The sequence below is a fragment of the Ammospiza caudacuta genome, chromosome 8 (assembly GCF_027887145.1).
Source record: "Ammospiza caudacuta isolate bAmmCau1 chromosome 8, bAmmCau1.pri, whole genome shotgun sequence".
NCBI classification, from domain to species: Eukaryota; Metazoa; Chordata; class Aves; order Passeriformes; family Passerellidae; genus Ammospiza; species Ammospiza caudacuta.
In genome coordinates this window covers 34,490,735-34,506,369 of record NC_080600.1, presented here as the reverse complement: position 1 = coordinate 34,506,369, position 15,635 = coordinate 34,490,735, and the positions used below count along the sequence as shown (strand labels likewise).

The following is a 15,635-nucleotide window of genomic DNA, read 5'->3' as shown; positions in this document are numbered from 1 at the left end:
TAAGCAACAAAATATTATAAACAAAATTAAAATCAAATCAAAACAAAAAAAATCAAACAAAAAAAAGGGTCAAACTAATTCTTTTACCTCATTAAAACATGCTCATAGTGAAAATTTATTTTACATATTTAAAATAGTACATTTAAAATTAGTTACATTACAGGTACAATGATGAACATTGTGACTATTCATTATATTGCACAACCTGACTTCATCAATGTGAGTTTGTTTCTTTTTTTTTTTTAAATAGTGCAAAATACTTTTTACAGGAATGTACTTGGATGGGGGTCTTGCAAACCAAAAAATATATTACAAAAGTTACTGCAAACAGAAAAAAACCCAAAACAAATGAAAAAAAAAAAAAAAAAAAAGAAGATACAAGCTGTACAAGGACATTGCCATAGACAACAAAATCTCTCCTCCTTGAGAAGCAAACCTCAGTCCAACACAGAGCCTGGATTTTTGTGTTTGTTTTTTTCTTTTTTTTCCTAGATGCTGTTACAACCAATATATAGATTAGTAACTTAATACAACATAAATATAAGTCCAGTCCAAGCAGGTCCATGTTGGTGTAAAATGGTGTCACGTAAAGCATATCTTTAACCGTCTATGGTTTTATTTCTCTCCAAAGTATAAACAAAATCCCACAAAATGAAAATAAGCAAAACCCGAGCTATCCACCATGGCTGCCCAACACTGCGGATTGACCACTCAGCTTGTTCCAATGGCACTGTAGATAAAAATCAGCAGGATTTCCCTACCATTTGGGTTTGTTTATTTTTATTCATTTATTTTATTTTCCTCAAAAAATCCACATAGTGCTCCCAGCGAAGCCAATAGGGCACTTACTTGATGCTTCCATCGCTATTATCTGTAGTGGATTTAGGGAGGGGAGCCAAGATACTGCCAGGGATCCATCCTTCAGCAGCTGGAGAGTGGTCGCTTGCAGGCTGGTACACCAGGAACATGTTCTGCTGGTTGATAGCAAGGATCTGAACCACCTCTCCTTGATTCACACAGATCTCATCCTCCTTCAGTGCATAGTAATCTTTAATCACCACCATGGAAGAGGTCCCATTGCACCCTCCCAAATCAGTCTGCAAACGGACACAACACAAACCCGTGAGCGGCCGGCACGGAGGAACCTGCCCTTTCTGGCAGCAGTCCCACTACTTCATGTCCAGCCTAACCAGACCAGGGAAAGGACACAAAACACTTGGAAGTTCACATTGGCAGAAAAGGATTTTAAAGATCTGAAATGTGGCAGTAACCTAATACAAACCAGTCTCCTATTTCACATCACCCATGTGTCCCTGGGTGTTCTCATCTGCAGGGGTGTCACAGATGAATGGTCTGTGCTGAGCCAAATGGGGGGAAAGACAAATGAAGCTGAGTGAATACTCACAGTTAAATATAGGTCAGATGGAAAGTGGCTTTGGTCAACCTCAGACAGCAGCAGGGTCCAGACACGGTTGGTGGCCACTGACTCTTTGGTGGTTTGTGTGCAGTGCACAGGTACCCCAATTATACCTTTAGCTGGCACCCTGCAAGCTGTTATGTGGGAAAAGGTCTAAGATCTTCCCTACCACAGACTTTTTCAGGAATAGGTGGGTAATGGCTATCAGAGAAGCCTGAATATTACTTCTGCCAGTACTGGAAATGGATATCTAGTTCACAGATCTGCAAGCACAGTACCCTGAAAAACATCGAGATCAGTGCTTAAGGGTCAGGCTCTGTCTCTGTTTCCAGATGAAGTGTCATCCATGTGGATGCCAGGGCTTTTCGTGTTTAATCCCAAATCACATGTTACCCCATTGCTTCAATATGTCAATTCCTGTTGACCTGGTTAGCTGCTAATGAAAGATAACATCATGGATCATCATCTGTGGCACAAGAAATGGGCTGTGAGATCATGTTTTATTAGATGAGCTCAGTACCTTGCTTTGTTCATACTTGTCTCCGGGCTGTGAGTGCTCATACCCTGTGCTGCCATTGGAGGTAGATATCTTCAGGGGTGGGAGAGATGGGTTACGGCTTGTGGCCTTCAGAGGCTTCTCAGAGCCTACTGGAATAGAGGAATGGGGCCTGGTGTTGGGCTGGGGGACCCTGCCGGCCTGGGGCCGCAGCACCGCCGAGCTGTTCTCCTTGCGCTGGTACTCGATGGGCGACTGCAGCGCTGCAAGAGAGGACAGGAGTCAGCCACCTGCTCCAGCAGCGCTGCCAGGGGCTGCAGAGGAGCTCCAGCAGGTGGGATGGCTCAAACACAACAGACTCATGTGCTGCAAACCAAACAGGAGATGCCACCCGTGGAAGCACACGGTGCATTCATGGCCAGACAGGACATAAGCACTTCGCACTGAGCTGCGCATGGACTGAACACAGCACTCCATGCTGATGTGAAGAACACCTTCTCTGACCTACACAGTGAGTAGGCTAAAATGTTTGCCATTTATAGCATAAATAATTGCATTCATTTTCTTTGAAATCGCACAAATTCATCACATCCTCTAGTCAAAATAAATGAAAGCCGGACTAAGAGACACACAGCACATTTGCAGTGAATTTTGCTAACATCAGAAAACACAGGTCAAGACCTCCAAGTCTCATTTGCATATTGCCAAGAAAGTGTGACTATTAAATACCCTTTGGACGTGATGCACTGCAACTTGGCTCTCAATGTGCTTTCTACATGAACTGCTCTGGTTCAAGGGAACTGCTGGAACTGGCCAGCAAGTCAGGAAGTATAGCTGGCACCAAGACATTAATCCCAGCAGTCCAAACCTCTCCAGAAAACACCCAACAGGCAACACTAAACAGCTTCATAAGCCATGAAAAATAAAGTCTGCTTGTGAGAGTAGATTTTATAGTCATGGAGAGAGCTTGCACTGGGAAGTGGTAGGACAAAAATTCCAGACCCTAAAGAAATAAATAATCTGTTATGTTTGGAGGAAAAGGGATCAGGACTGGGACTCACAGTGAGCAGATTTCTGGGCTCAGGCTACCAGCCCCAGACCTATGGGCTTGGTTTTTTGCATGTCATGTGGCTTTAACAGATGATTTATAGTCAGTTAATACTGTGTACATGCATCAGACTAAACCTACTGGAATGCAGAGAGACTAGTCTAGCAAGGGGCAGACAGAGGACATAATGTCACAGCATCAGCCCCACCAGGGAACCACAACAGAAGGAATGTCTTTCCCAACAAAATGAAAAGGAAAGAAAAACAGAAAAGGTCAGCACCATACAGCACACTCTCTAGCATTCCCCTTCCAGAGAAAGGCAGGACGACTCAAGAAATCACTAAAGAACAAATGACTGGGAAAAAATCAATCAAGGAGGATGCCAGATCACCATTATCTTCAAAAGGACACAGACACAGATCTGTAGCAATCTGGAAGATTACTTGTCTCTAAAACCTGACCCTTGTCACAAAAGCAGGCTGTATTTATGCCCCAGTGACTGCCAGTTTCACTTGCTTACCTCAGCTGCAGCTGAAAATGGTTTGGTCCTGCTGCAGACCAGCCACAGAGGGCAAGGAAGGCTGGGGAGAACTTTGACAATGATTTTGAGAGTGACATTTTTCTCCTGTATACAGTAAATAAGGCTGCAAGGTAGTTAGCAGTAAGATCTGAATGGATACTTCTCAATATATCTTGAAATGACCTACTGTACTCAGTACTTTTAAAGGGTATTTAGCTGAGTGTTCATTTCTGACTGCTAATTCCACCATGAACTACCACAGGGATGCCTGGCTTCCAGCCTCCTGTTAAACACCTGTCAGTATTCTTAGAAGCTTCTGGCAAAAGTCAGGGTCCATCTACTTGCATGTTCTCTCTTTCTCTTTCAAATTCCCCCCACAAAACATGATTAAAAGAAGATACAGATGGATGGCATTTTCCTTATGAAACATGTCCAGCAGTGACGGACTTTCATTACAGCTTGCTTCTTAAAGAACAATGACAACAGCCCATCATTTGATGCACAGCCTGTTTCTCAAGTTTAGCAGCTTTTACGTTTCCATTGAAAAAAAAGAAAAACTTGAATTTAACATTTTTACTTTAATGAAGTTTGGATGCAAATCCCCTGCTTTGTACACAGCCCCTACTCTTTAGGACTTCCCTGGTGAAGAGAGAAAAATCAGAGACAGCTTGGGCAAGAACTCAAGGGGAATGTTTTGTTATTAAGTTTACACAGCATTGGCTCAGGGTGGATTTAATATGATTTTAAGGACAGAAAACATCTGCTTTAATGAAATGCAAAGCTAAAGAACATATTTAAAGATTAGTCAGCCCCAATAAGATTACATTCTAAAAGCCACTTAAAATATTCTGGACTGGACAGGCTTTACTGGATACAGTATCATTTTCTTGGATCTTATTTATAATTTTAAGGTAAATCCTTAAGTTTGTGTTTTAATAGAAATCTATTTTTACTTTTGCTTTAGAGATAGTGATGTTTATGTTCCTAACCCATCAAACTGCTTGCTGGCCTCAAAGAAGATAGGCTGAATAGGGGCTATGAAAATGTCTCAGTAGAAAAGAGGCTCACGGGGCAGTAAGTCCTGTGAAGATAAGATGGAATACTTAAAAAATAAAAAGAGCAAGCAAGAAAGATATGGAAGGGACAGAAAAACCCTGCATTAGTGCCTGCAGAGCTCTCACAAGGCTTTTTAAAAAAAGTCTGCAGCTAACTGTTAGTGGAACTTATTTTTATTCCAATAATTCCAAAGGAAATTGCACTGTCATAAACCCATCAAGTTTTGATACCAACTGGTCAAAATGGAGCACTTAGACTCTTCATCTCACCAGTGTATTTAGGGAATCATTTTGCCATGGCTGTATGAGGCTGTTTCTATTCCAAGTCACAAAAACCCAGTATCAAGTTGTGGCATCATGGGTGAAATATATTTCCCTTCTCAGCTCAGCCAGAGATTCTGAACTGTCACAAACAACTTTTGCATGTAACCCCTTCCCAGTTAACTTCTGAAAAGTAAAATTAAGCTGAATTAAAATTTTTAAAACCTCCACACTGAAGAAAAGGGGATCTTTGATGTGAACTGAAAGAACCTCTTTCTATTTTGCATCAAAAAAAAAAAATCCACAAAACCAAATAACAAACTCGCTCCCCTAAAATAGCCACAAAGCCTAACATATTGTGCCAAGCCCAAGCATCTTGATTCAAGCAAATATGTTTTATTATTGAACATGTATTAAGCTAATAAATATAGAACTCTAATATAAGCTCTATAAAATAAGCTGTTATGCAACAAATAGTGCAAAGCAATCTTGGAGGCATCCAGAGCTACTTTGTTGCTTCCAAACAAACAAGAGAGATACTGTTTTTAGATTCTTGGTCTAGTCCTGTTCCCTTCTCTCACCCTTATCCACTCAGGAGCAGGAACAAGCTAAAATGTTAAAATGTTGTTAACTGAATCTGATTCCTCTGGATTTTCAAATGACACACTTTTGTTGGTTGTGTGTGCATCTCGGTTTTGAGAGGTTTTTTTTTTTTTGAAACATAGCTTTAATTTGAAATATTGTTTCAGACCACCTCAGATCTATTTCTACAGCAAAGCTGATACTTGATACTTTGGAAAGGCCCATTTCCATGCACAGCTCCCATGGTTCCTAGGAGAAACATGCTCTTGCCTTGTTTCCTTGCTCTTTCCTTTGGTTTTTTTTGGTTGTTTTTTTTTTTTTGGTTTTTTTTTGTTTTTTTTTGTTTTTTTTTGTTTTTGTTTGGAAGTTTTTTTGTTAGGGTTTTTTTTTTTGGGTTTTTTTTTTTTTGTTTGTTTGTTTGTTTGTGGGTTTTTTGTTGGTTTTTTGTTTTTGTTTTTGTTTTTTTTCATTGAAAGCTGCAGCAGCCCTGCAGAGCTGGGACCTGTAGGGGGGTGCACGGTGGGGCAGCCTTCATCCCACCTCACATCCTCAGCTGGCAGCACACAGGGATGGCTAACAGGAGGCTCCTGGGGATAAACCTTGCTCTGAGTAAATGAGAGATGCTGTGTAGACACAGTGGCAACCTGGCTTCAGAGTTAAAATCTCACTGTACAATGGAAAGCAACAGGTGGCAGAGCCCTGCAAACCCCAGCACAAAAGCACCACCCACGGAGGGACCTCAGGAACATGAGCCCAAGTGACACATGCAGAAGTGGCTCAATGATTTTCTCACAGAGGAAACAAGGACATGAAGATTCTAAATGCCATTAGCATTAAAGTTTGGGAAACAGAGCAAGGAGCATGTACGTACCGTTTAGAAAATCACGCTGTGTGTCCAGGACCTGGTTGATGTCCTGTACCCAAGCTTGTTTAATTTCTGGATTAGCTGCCTGCAAAATGACTCTCTCTGATGTTTCCCGGCTCATTAGAGCAAACTTGCAGGGATCATTGTCCACATTTTCTTCAATGATAAGGTAGTTCATCTGAAACAAGCCAAGGTAAGCGTTTTACAGGGAGCACGAGCTAACATTACACAAGAATCAAACCTGTTGTGAAATGTTCCTGAAAATAATTAAGTGCAATAACAACCTGTTAGATCATAATAAGAAGAATTTGTCTCATCTAGATACACCCAGATAGATCTAAATCTTAAATATGGTGCTTAATAAAGTTCTGACAGATGTACCAGACATCCACCCGTCTTGTCTTGAATTACAACTTCTATTTTAAGTAACACAGAACCTAACTGATGTCCTTTAAATTTACTGAAACCCATAAATAGAACAAAAATGTTCCTATTAATATGTTAATAAAGTCTATCATTCCTTCAGTTTAAAGAAGTGTTTATATTTCTTGTCCTCTGATAAGAAACTCTCAGTCAGTAGAGCATTTTAAAAATGGAATAGGCTGTGCACAGAGATATAATGAAACAAAGAGCAATTCTCCCGTGATGCTCCAACAGATCTTATTTCTAGCAGATTAGAGTCATCTGTGTGTAATCACTTCACTTGACTGTAGTCACAGATACTCTTTCTGGAAATCATATGGATGGGAATTTTGGCTGCTGTCCTGCCTTTGGGAGGCTTCTGTTTTAAGTGTACTCATAACTTTAGCTTTTCCTGAGATACTAAGAGTAGTAAACAAGAATAAGTTGGCATAGCCTCCCAAAAAAACACGAGAGGGAGAGTCTTCACAAGCAGACAGCTCTGAAGACTAAGGCAGTAATGTCCCCTAGAAGAAATCCATCTCTAATTGCTCTGAGTATCTGTCAAGGTATGGAAATCCACTCCACATCAGAATATTGTCCAGCATTCAAACTGGAAGATGGAATTAGCATCTTTCTTTGCTCCTGAGGGTCCCTGTGAAGTTCAGTGACAAGTAGGAACTCCCCTGACATGAGGACACGGAAAGGACAAGGACATAGACACACAGGTGGGCCTGGACAGTGCTCTTGCTCCTGATCTGAGCTGATTTTCCTCTGGTTGATAGCCAAACCAATGCTGGTATGACTCCAGGTAAAAGATGTGTAGAGTTCCTAATCCCCTATTTGTGTCTCAGGGAGATGCATTCATCAAGGCTTCCACTTTGGTATTTTGAGAGCCTGAAAGGTATCCAACTGAGCAGCATCTGAGAAGGGACGTGCCATTTCTCAACACTAAGGACCTGATTGTGTAAAAAATAATTCTTTCTAATGCAGGACAAGATGCTGAAGCTTCTGTCACAGTTAGAGTGTGACAGAGCTCAGAGAACAATATCTGTGAGTCCCATCTCACTGACAGACCAGAACAGCTGCATTTGAAGTCAGGTGCACGCTTTGCTCTGCGGCCGTGACAGAGAAAGAAATGGGATCTGTGGTGCTGGCTCAGGTGGAGATGTTCAGAGCCCAGGGAGGCAGGGGATGCTCCTGCCCCACTGAGAGCCACAGCTCTTCCCTCTGGGAAACAGATAAATGCAAAAGCACTGAGAAGCTCAAGTGGGGCTGGGAGGGAGGGTGTGAGAGCTGCTGGCACACTGACTCCATGCTGAGGTGGGGGAGACACATATGGAGCCACAGGGGATCCCACACTTGCAGGAGACACTCAACAGGAGAATGAGCTGTTTGCCAAGCAGAAGAACAGGGGCTGGAAAATTATCACACAAAAATTTTAAACTCAGGCAGTGGGAACAGCATTCCTTTTGTAGGCTGTGTAACTAGAAAAGCAACTCATACCCTTGAGACAAGCTAATTTTATTAACATTAGGAGAGATTTATTTTTCTCTCTTTATCTACAATATTCAATTCAGGAATTGTTTCCTGCAGATAAAAGCCTCATTGTTATATATACAATAAACTGAAGTAAAAATGATTCATACTATTTCCATCTCCAATTTTAATAATGTTTTAAATCAGCAAAAAAGATAAAATCAAAGCTGATAATCTAAATGAAGATGACTGTTTATTTTGTACACTTTGGGTTTTCCCTTTATGGCCTATTATTTGGTTAGAAACTATAAAATACACTGACTTGCAAATGGATATAGGCTTTTCAGTAAATGCTGCTGTTTCCATCAGCCAAGAAGACAACCTCATTTCAGTAAATATGCTGTTTACTGTAAATTTGTTTAGTTATATATGTTAATATGCATTATTTCAGCTGATAGTGTTCTCTTCTATTTCATATTAATGCACCATTTAAGACTTAGAGCAAACACAATACATTCCCCCATGTCTCTTAACCTGTATCTTTGAAAAGGAAATCAATGCCAGACTGGTTTCTCAGCTTTGAACGACCCAGAAATTCAAATGAATCAGTGATTTTGCTCTTTCTGCAGGCACAGCAAAGGCTGTTCTACCAGGAGATGTGCAGCACTCATTCACTTTCACTGACCATTTCACAGGTTAACTTTGCATTTGTTAAACAAAGAAGTATTTCCACTGGCTACTTTCAGCTTTTACTTTTAGCCCCAGCCCCATAATCTGGACAGATTATTTAAAACGAAAATTATTTTTTCAAAACTCTCTTTATAGTTTATCTGGTTTTGTAATTCCTCACAGCTGTATTTTTAGAATTATGTGTGGTTTTATTTGTCTTTGAAACATTCTTGCAAAATCCAAATTTGTACTAAGAGCCCTCACCGAAATTAGGGAGAGTATTTCCAGAAATATTGTATTAAAGGCTTGGTACTGCCTTATAGTTTGGCCTAAAATGACTGTTTTGGATACTGTACCTTCATTTACCTCTTATGATCATGCATAAAAGCAACTATTGTAAATGTCATTTGACTACTGTACCTTCATTTACCTTTTATGATCATGCATAAGAGCAACTATTGTAAACGTCCTTTGATTACTGCAGGTTTTGTAGCAATATTTGCTAATTCAGAGCTATGAATGATAAAGGATCTGCTCTGGCTGTGTTCCTTGTAAAAATTACCCAATAAATTTAGACACCCAGTGGACTAATTAGAGATGGTCTTAAGCAGCTTCTGATCCACTGAAAGGTAAATGCAAATGTTTTTTGCACACTGCTGTCCCCTATGACAGATTGAACCTTCCATGGCCACCAAACAGAATATGCTTCTCCCTCTGCATTTCTTACCTTTATGCTCTTCTTGAACATGTAGCCTGGAGTTAGAGATCCTTTTCTAAGGAGCTCACTGAAGATAACTATTTGCTCAAAGAGAAACACCCTGCGCTCCTTGGGCCGGGACTGCACCCCGGAATCCTGCTCTGTCACGTAGAAAGTGTCCTGCTGCAGCAGCTTGCCTTGAGCTGTCAGCTTGCCCTGGGAAGCAGACAAGGCACCAACATCACAAACCCTGACCCACTGTGATCCCACAAGGTGATATGCTCTATTTCATGCAGCCCAAGTTTTCCAGGCAGCCCTGCATTCACATGAGACGCATCATATCCCCTCTGAGTTACCAAAGCAGCAATCCTGTAAATGGTGACCTCAGCTGAAGACAAACAACAGAGGTTTTCCTTGCTCTCATTGCAACTGAGTATATAAAACCAACAGCAAGAGGTCTCAAGCAGCCTTTTTGTACACTTAATTCCAAATCCTGTCCCCATTAAGTTACTGTAGTGCTCCAGCCAAGAGCTCTCTGTTATGCCCTAAGCCAGCAGTCACTGACACAGCACCTCTGAATGTGCAAAGGCCAGGACCTACCTGTTTGCAGTGCATAAGACACTAAGACAAATCTTAATTAATTTTGGAGATAAGGCCTCTCCCCAAAGCCTATACTGGCTTATTTACTAGCCACAAGCTGCACCCTGTGGGGTTGTAACTCCCAAGTTCCCTCCTGGATGTTGCTGAAGCTGTTAACATGTTAATAATGCCAGGTGACCTTACTAATAGGCAGGGCAAGTTGCTTCATCACTTATTTTGCTGTAGTAATAGATATAATAAGTCTCATTAAAGCTTGCAGAAGCTTTTACAGACCTCACATTTTGAAGAAACAATATGAATTGTGACAAGTTTAGAGTGAGAGGTGTGTCAGTTCCCCACCTTTGAAACCTCACCAAAGCATGCAGCTCAGCACTGCAGAAGAACAAGCCCTAGATAAGTACCTTGAGTAGATTGTAGAGACAATCATATAAAGAGAAAGCGATTTTCCTTGCCTAGTTATTATTAGAAGGAGAATGCAAATGCATACCTCAAAGCCTTGGAGGCGACCCAGGTTCATCATGTCATTGCAACGTTTTGGTACAAGGCACATTAATTCCACTGCTTTCTGTTGAGGAAAAGGGATGTTGCATTATTACAAGGGAACCAGAGGGCTCCTGAAAGCACAGTGCCAAAGAATGAAGTTCAATAGCACGATTGCTGTGCTCATGGCAAGGCCCTCATGAATAGATGTCTAAAAGAGGATGGTGCAGGACGAAAATGCAGGACTGCGCCGTCATCTTTTAGTTCTGATTTATCTAAGAGAAATACCACATTTAGAATACCAGCAGGATCTTCAGCTATTGTTAAAGGAATACTGGGGTTTTCATCTCTCCACACAGAGTCCCATTAGCCCTATTGTCCAGGGCATGAAAATGTACCTCTATCTCGGAGCACTCCAAACCAGCTTTTTCACTGTACCTCAGGAAGTCCTGGAGAAAGCAGAAAGGTTTGCATTAAGGCACTTCAGGAAAGAGAGAACAAAAGGTACCAGTTTGAAAAGGAAAAAAGCATATTCAGCATGTGATTTTCTGAGAGGAAACTTGAAAATATTAATAAATTCATCTTCAGAGATTGCTGAATGTCATAACCACTTTAGAAATATGGAAAAGGGGTGTGGATGGTTGTTGAGAAGATCACAGAAAAAAGGCAAAGCTGGGGTTAGACCTTGGGATTGCTTATTTGGTCCCTGTCTTAAGCCACAAGACCACACAAACACACACACATGAAGATTTTTCTTTTCCTTTTGGCATTTTGGGGAACACAATGCTGTGCCTTTACTAGTGTGCAATTCCTAAATCTGGGCTGATGGCAGCCTGCTGGGGTACAGTCCAAAATAGAGGAGAAACCAGCTCAGATCCCTGCTGCTGCTGGAGATTACAGGGTGGGTTCAGACGTGCCTGATTTTAGATATTGGCCTCAGACCCCTCAGGAGGAATTTTCTAAAGTGCTGAGTAATTGCCACTACAGATAAGTCAGCATAAGTCAGAGTGGTCAGGCTCCTTGGGAAAAAATTGTGAGCTCCCCGAATTTTAAGACAACAGAATATTCTGAAAATAAGATTCTTCAGCTTATTTGAAGGCAGATATTCAGAAATGGAGGCTAGAGCATTTACTAGAAGCAGGCCATTCAGCACCTAAGACAGACTTTAGCAGTACACTTGTGTATCTTTGTTCCAATTTAAAAAAAATTAAAGTTTGCTCTGAAACTTCAGATGAAGAAAATTCCTATTTGAAGTGTACTCTTCTATAAAAAAATTCAAAAGAAAGTAAAAAAAAAAAAAATCTGTTTACTATCCTAAATCCTAAAAAAAATCTGTTTACTATCCACCTATCACACAGATGTGGCCTCCTGCTCTCTGGACACTTTCCACAGGCCTCTGTCACTGCATGCCCAGAGAGCAGACCTCTTTTCTCCTAGTTTGATGTATTTACTCCCAGTTAAGTCTAAGGCTGATTTAAAATAACAGCATCTAGTGCAACATGCACACTAAAGTTAAATCCAAACTGTATTTTTTCACTCACCTTGAGAAGAAGCTGGTATTTAGTTATTCTTTGAATGGGTTTAATCAAAAAGTCACTGATGGTCAGCCGTTGGCTTATTTCCTGCTGAACCTCCTAAAAAAAAAAGGATTAAAAACAGTTGCAAACAATCACAGAGTAAGACAGACAACATGATAAAACGTCTCAGCAGAGACTTATTTCTACTGCAAGTTGGTCTGTTCTTAATCTTTTGTTTGCAAGAGGGAATTTCTGAGGATTTAAAAATCTGGCGTACCCTATTTGGGCAAGGCCTGGGTAGAAGCTGTGACTGAGCTGGGAGGAGTTGGGAAGCTCAGGATCCCTCCCCTGCTCTGAGCTGGGCTGAGGGTCACCCTCCCCACTGCAGTGGGGATTAGCTCACCAGTGGGCCCTGCAGAACATCCTTCCCTTGTTAAACAAGCTGCTTTCACATTACTTTTGAAATGTGTCTAGTCCTGAAGGCTTCTTGAAACAGACAGAGTTACTGGGGATTTATGAGAGGCACCACCCAGCTCCAACAGCTTTCACCTCCCCTGCTGTTTGTACACTACTGATTTAAAAGTCTTGTTTTGCTTGGAACAGAAATTAGTGCATTCCTGGTACTCTGAGGGCCACACACAGTTAGTACTGAATTAAACATTTATTAGAAATTCACCATATGAGGATTTGAAAGCAGTTAAATAATAACACTTTCTCCGTACAGCAGAGATCTGAGCACCACGTGCAGCATCAAAATCTTCAGGAGTTTGCTTCAGGCAAACCCCACAGGTTACAGAACAGTCTCCTTGACCTGGACTCAGAGCTGTAAGCAGTAATAATGTACAAAGAGCTGTGCTTACCTCAAAGTAGGTTTCATACTCAGCTACGATATACTCAGAGCGGGGCTTGTTTTGGCAATACACCACGTACATGTGCAATCGCCGCTCCTGTGAAGGCAAGAGGCACAGCACCCAGTGAGGTAATGGCTACCCTTCTGGTATTAAAAAGTGGCAGAAAGTCGCTAGGATATTCTTTTTGGTCTTCCTTATTTTTGGTTTAATCAAAGATTTAGTTTGCTAAAGCAGGAAATAAAATCGGTAACTGGTTCTGTTTTCCACATCTGCACTTAGGTAAGGGGAGCTTCCTGGATTGTGGCCAGTGAGAGATGTTATACCCACACTGACAGGTCTGAAATTTCCTCTAGAGTTAAGCTTTGGCTAACATCACAAGAACGTGTAAATTATAGCAGTTGGTAAGTACCTGCCATAATTGTATTTTGGCAGATGTCCTTGACCACATCAATTTTGCCCCCCAAGTAAGTTGTCTGCAAGAGACAATGATTAATGCCTTAGTGCAATCCAGATGCCCTCTGAAAATGTGTAACTATAGGGAAACTTTATGTTTAAATTCAGTTTAGACACATAAAATTAGGGAGTCAACACAAACAGGTATTTTTGAAAAGGAGTCATCACACCCTAAAAGTCAATTGTAGGAGATAGAAGAAACAAAACAAAACTTACATGCTTAATAAAAAGCTGTGCTAAACGCTCAGGTTCTTGAAGACATTTTTCCAGTTCACCCAGGAAAAAGCTAAAAGAAAGGATATGAACACTTCAGAACACTTCTTCAGGTCATCCCAGCAGCAAACTAATCATCCTTCAGATGTAACAGTGGCATTTTAACTCCAGCATTCAATAATAAATTAAAAGGTAAGCTTGGCTTCAGCCCTTAATGGTGGGATTTCTAAATCATGAGATGAGAGCTGTGAAATGTGGAGGTCCTGTTTTTCAAACTGTCTGCTCTTCTTTACTATGACAGTGGTTTCAATTTTCAGAAAGTGCTGATCACTATCTAATTCCAAGAGTTGCTTTCCTTCACTGAGAACCCCCAAAGTAAAACCCTCCCATATACCAAAATGCTTGTGAAAACTCAGCTTATGAAAACTCCAGCTTTACCAGGAGTTCTCAGTTGCATGAGGAGATTTAGAGTACTGGTCAACATGAAAGAGATTGCTCTATGTTTCCACCTGAAAAAATGAATCAACATGGTTTTCTGGTGGAGTTATGGTATGTTCTCTTTCCCACCGGTTTTAATTTCATAATAAGTCACAATATCTAATTCATAATAGTCACAGTAATTTATAAACACCATCTCCATCTTGACATGCAGCTTCAGGGAGGTCACTCATTCTAGCTCAAATGCCCTTATCAAGAATACTCTGGGATTCCTCTAAGTGAGCTAAAAACTTCAGAAACACTGCTAGATTTTTCTATCTGGTAGGCAAATCCAGACAATCATCCTGTCCACGATCTTCATCTTTTTCATTTCAGGATTTCAGTCTCAAATGCCTCCACAGATTTGCAACAGTAGTCAGATTTTGTGAGAGGACACGCTTTCTGATCCTAAGAAATCCCAGAACTTCAAAAAATGATGCAAATAGGACAGATGTCCCAATTAAAAATCTCCATTGCTACCATTAGATACAGCTGCTTCCATAACCCAATCCTCTATAAATGCTACATTCATCTGCATTTAAATAGACTTCTTGACCCAGATATACAGAGCTAAAAATAGGGAATCTTTCCATTTGTGTTACAGAAAACTCCTATCCTCACACTTAATCAAGGAATGGCACTGGTAAACACATTCCATTTTCTGGTATCAACATAAAGTAAAGCTTTCTCTGACATTTTTTAGTTTGTGCTCACAAGGTCATCTGTCAGAACATAAGGACAGGCCCAGGCCATGGGATGAGCACCTATGGGACACATGGCAGGAAGGATACTGTGCTTCTTGGGTGAGGGAAATGTCCAGAGCTGAAGGAAGGTCCAGCCCAATGCCCATTGTTCAAGTCTGTACATGCATGCTCAAAGTTTAGTTAGTTGGAGCTGCAGAGAATTTCTGAGTGGCAGAATTGAAATGATGGCCCTACTGTCCATAAGCAAGACATTGTTCACAAAGTTACATGGGAAACGGCCCAGGGCTTGTGTTTCCATCAGCTTTTCAAAATCTACTTCTAAGGAATGTAGTTCCCAACTCAGCTAAAACCATCAACTTGGCCAAAGCCAGGGCTTTCAGGTGAGAAGGACCTAGAAGCAATTTGCATTTTATCACCTTTCTAGCAAAACACCACTGGTATGGTCAGCTCTGTGATCCCATCAGCTGCATGTGAAGATACTGCTGAGACACATCTTAAAGAGGAACTAAACCAAAAACTTACTCTTTGTGCCAGTCATAGATCTGGTGAATGTTGCCAAATACAATCTTGTCTTTCCCTTTCATATCTTCAGAAACTCCTTTTTCTTCCATCCTCTTCATGAAGCCCTTTAGGATTAAGGATCACTGATTCAGTAAAGGACTCATTTGAAGGGGGAGCACAATTACATTCATTTCTTTTTTAAAGAAGCAAAAGTTTAATGCCAGGATTTTTTTACATTGAAAATGCTGAAAATATCTTTCATATAATTTCAAACCAGAAACCTAAGTAGATACTTTAAATTACACAGTTTGCTTCAAAGAAAACTTTAAATGATCTGTTTAGAATATCTGC

General features: G+C 40.8%; 1 protein-coding gene across 1 annotated transcript in view; it reads right to left on the bottom strand.

The window, feature by feature from the left end:
• Nucleotides 1–15,635, bottom strand: part of KALRN (kalirin RhoGEF kinase) — a 466,558-nt gene that overhangs the window by 28,817 nt on the left and 422,106 nt on the right. The window contains exons 41-50 of the mRNA XM_058809387.1: nt 15,306–15,409; nt 13,606–13,675; nt 12,946–13,032; nt 12,110–12,202; nt 10,967–11,017; nt 10,576–10,653; nt 9,519–9,704; nt 6,251–6,422; nt 1,938–2,176; nt 850–1,097 (exon numbers count right to left, since the gene is read on the bottom strand). Coding sequence (XP_058665370.1) covers nt 850–1,097; nt 1,938–2,176; nt 6,251–6,422; nt 9,519–9,704; nt 10,576–10,653; nt 10,967–11,017; nt 12,110–12,202; nt 12,946–13,032; nt 13,606–13,675; nt 15,306–15,409 — 1,328 coding nt within the window. The remainder of the gene's footprint in view (nt 1–849; nt 1,098–1,937; nt 2,177–6,250; nt 6,423–9,518; nt 9,705–10,575; nt 10,654–10,966; nt 11,018–12,109; nt 12,203–12,945; nt 13,033–13,605; nt 13,676–15,305; nt 15,410–15,635) is intronic.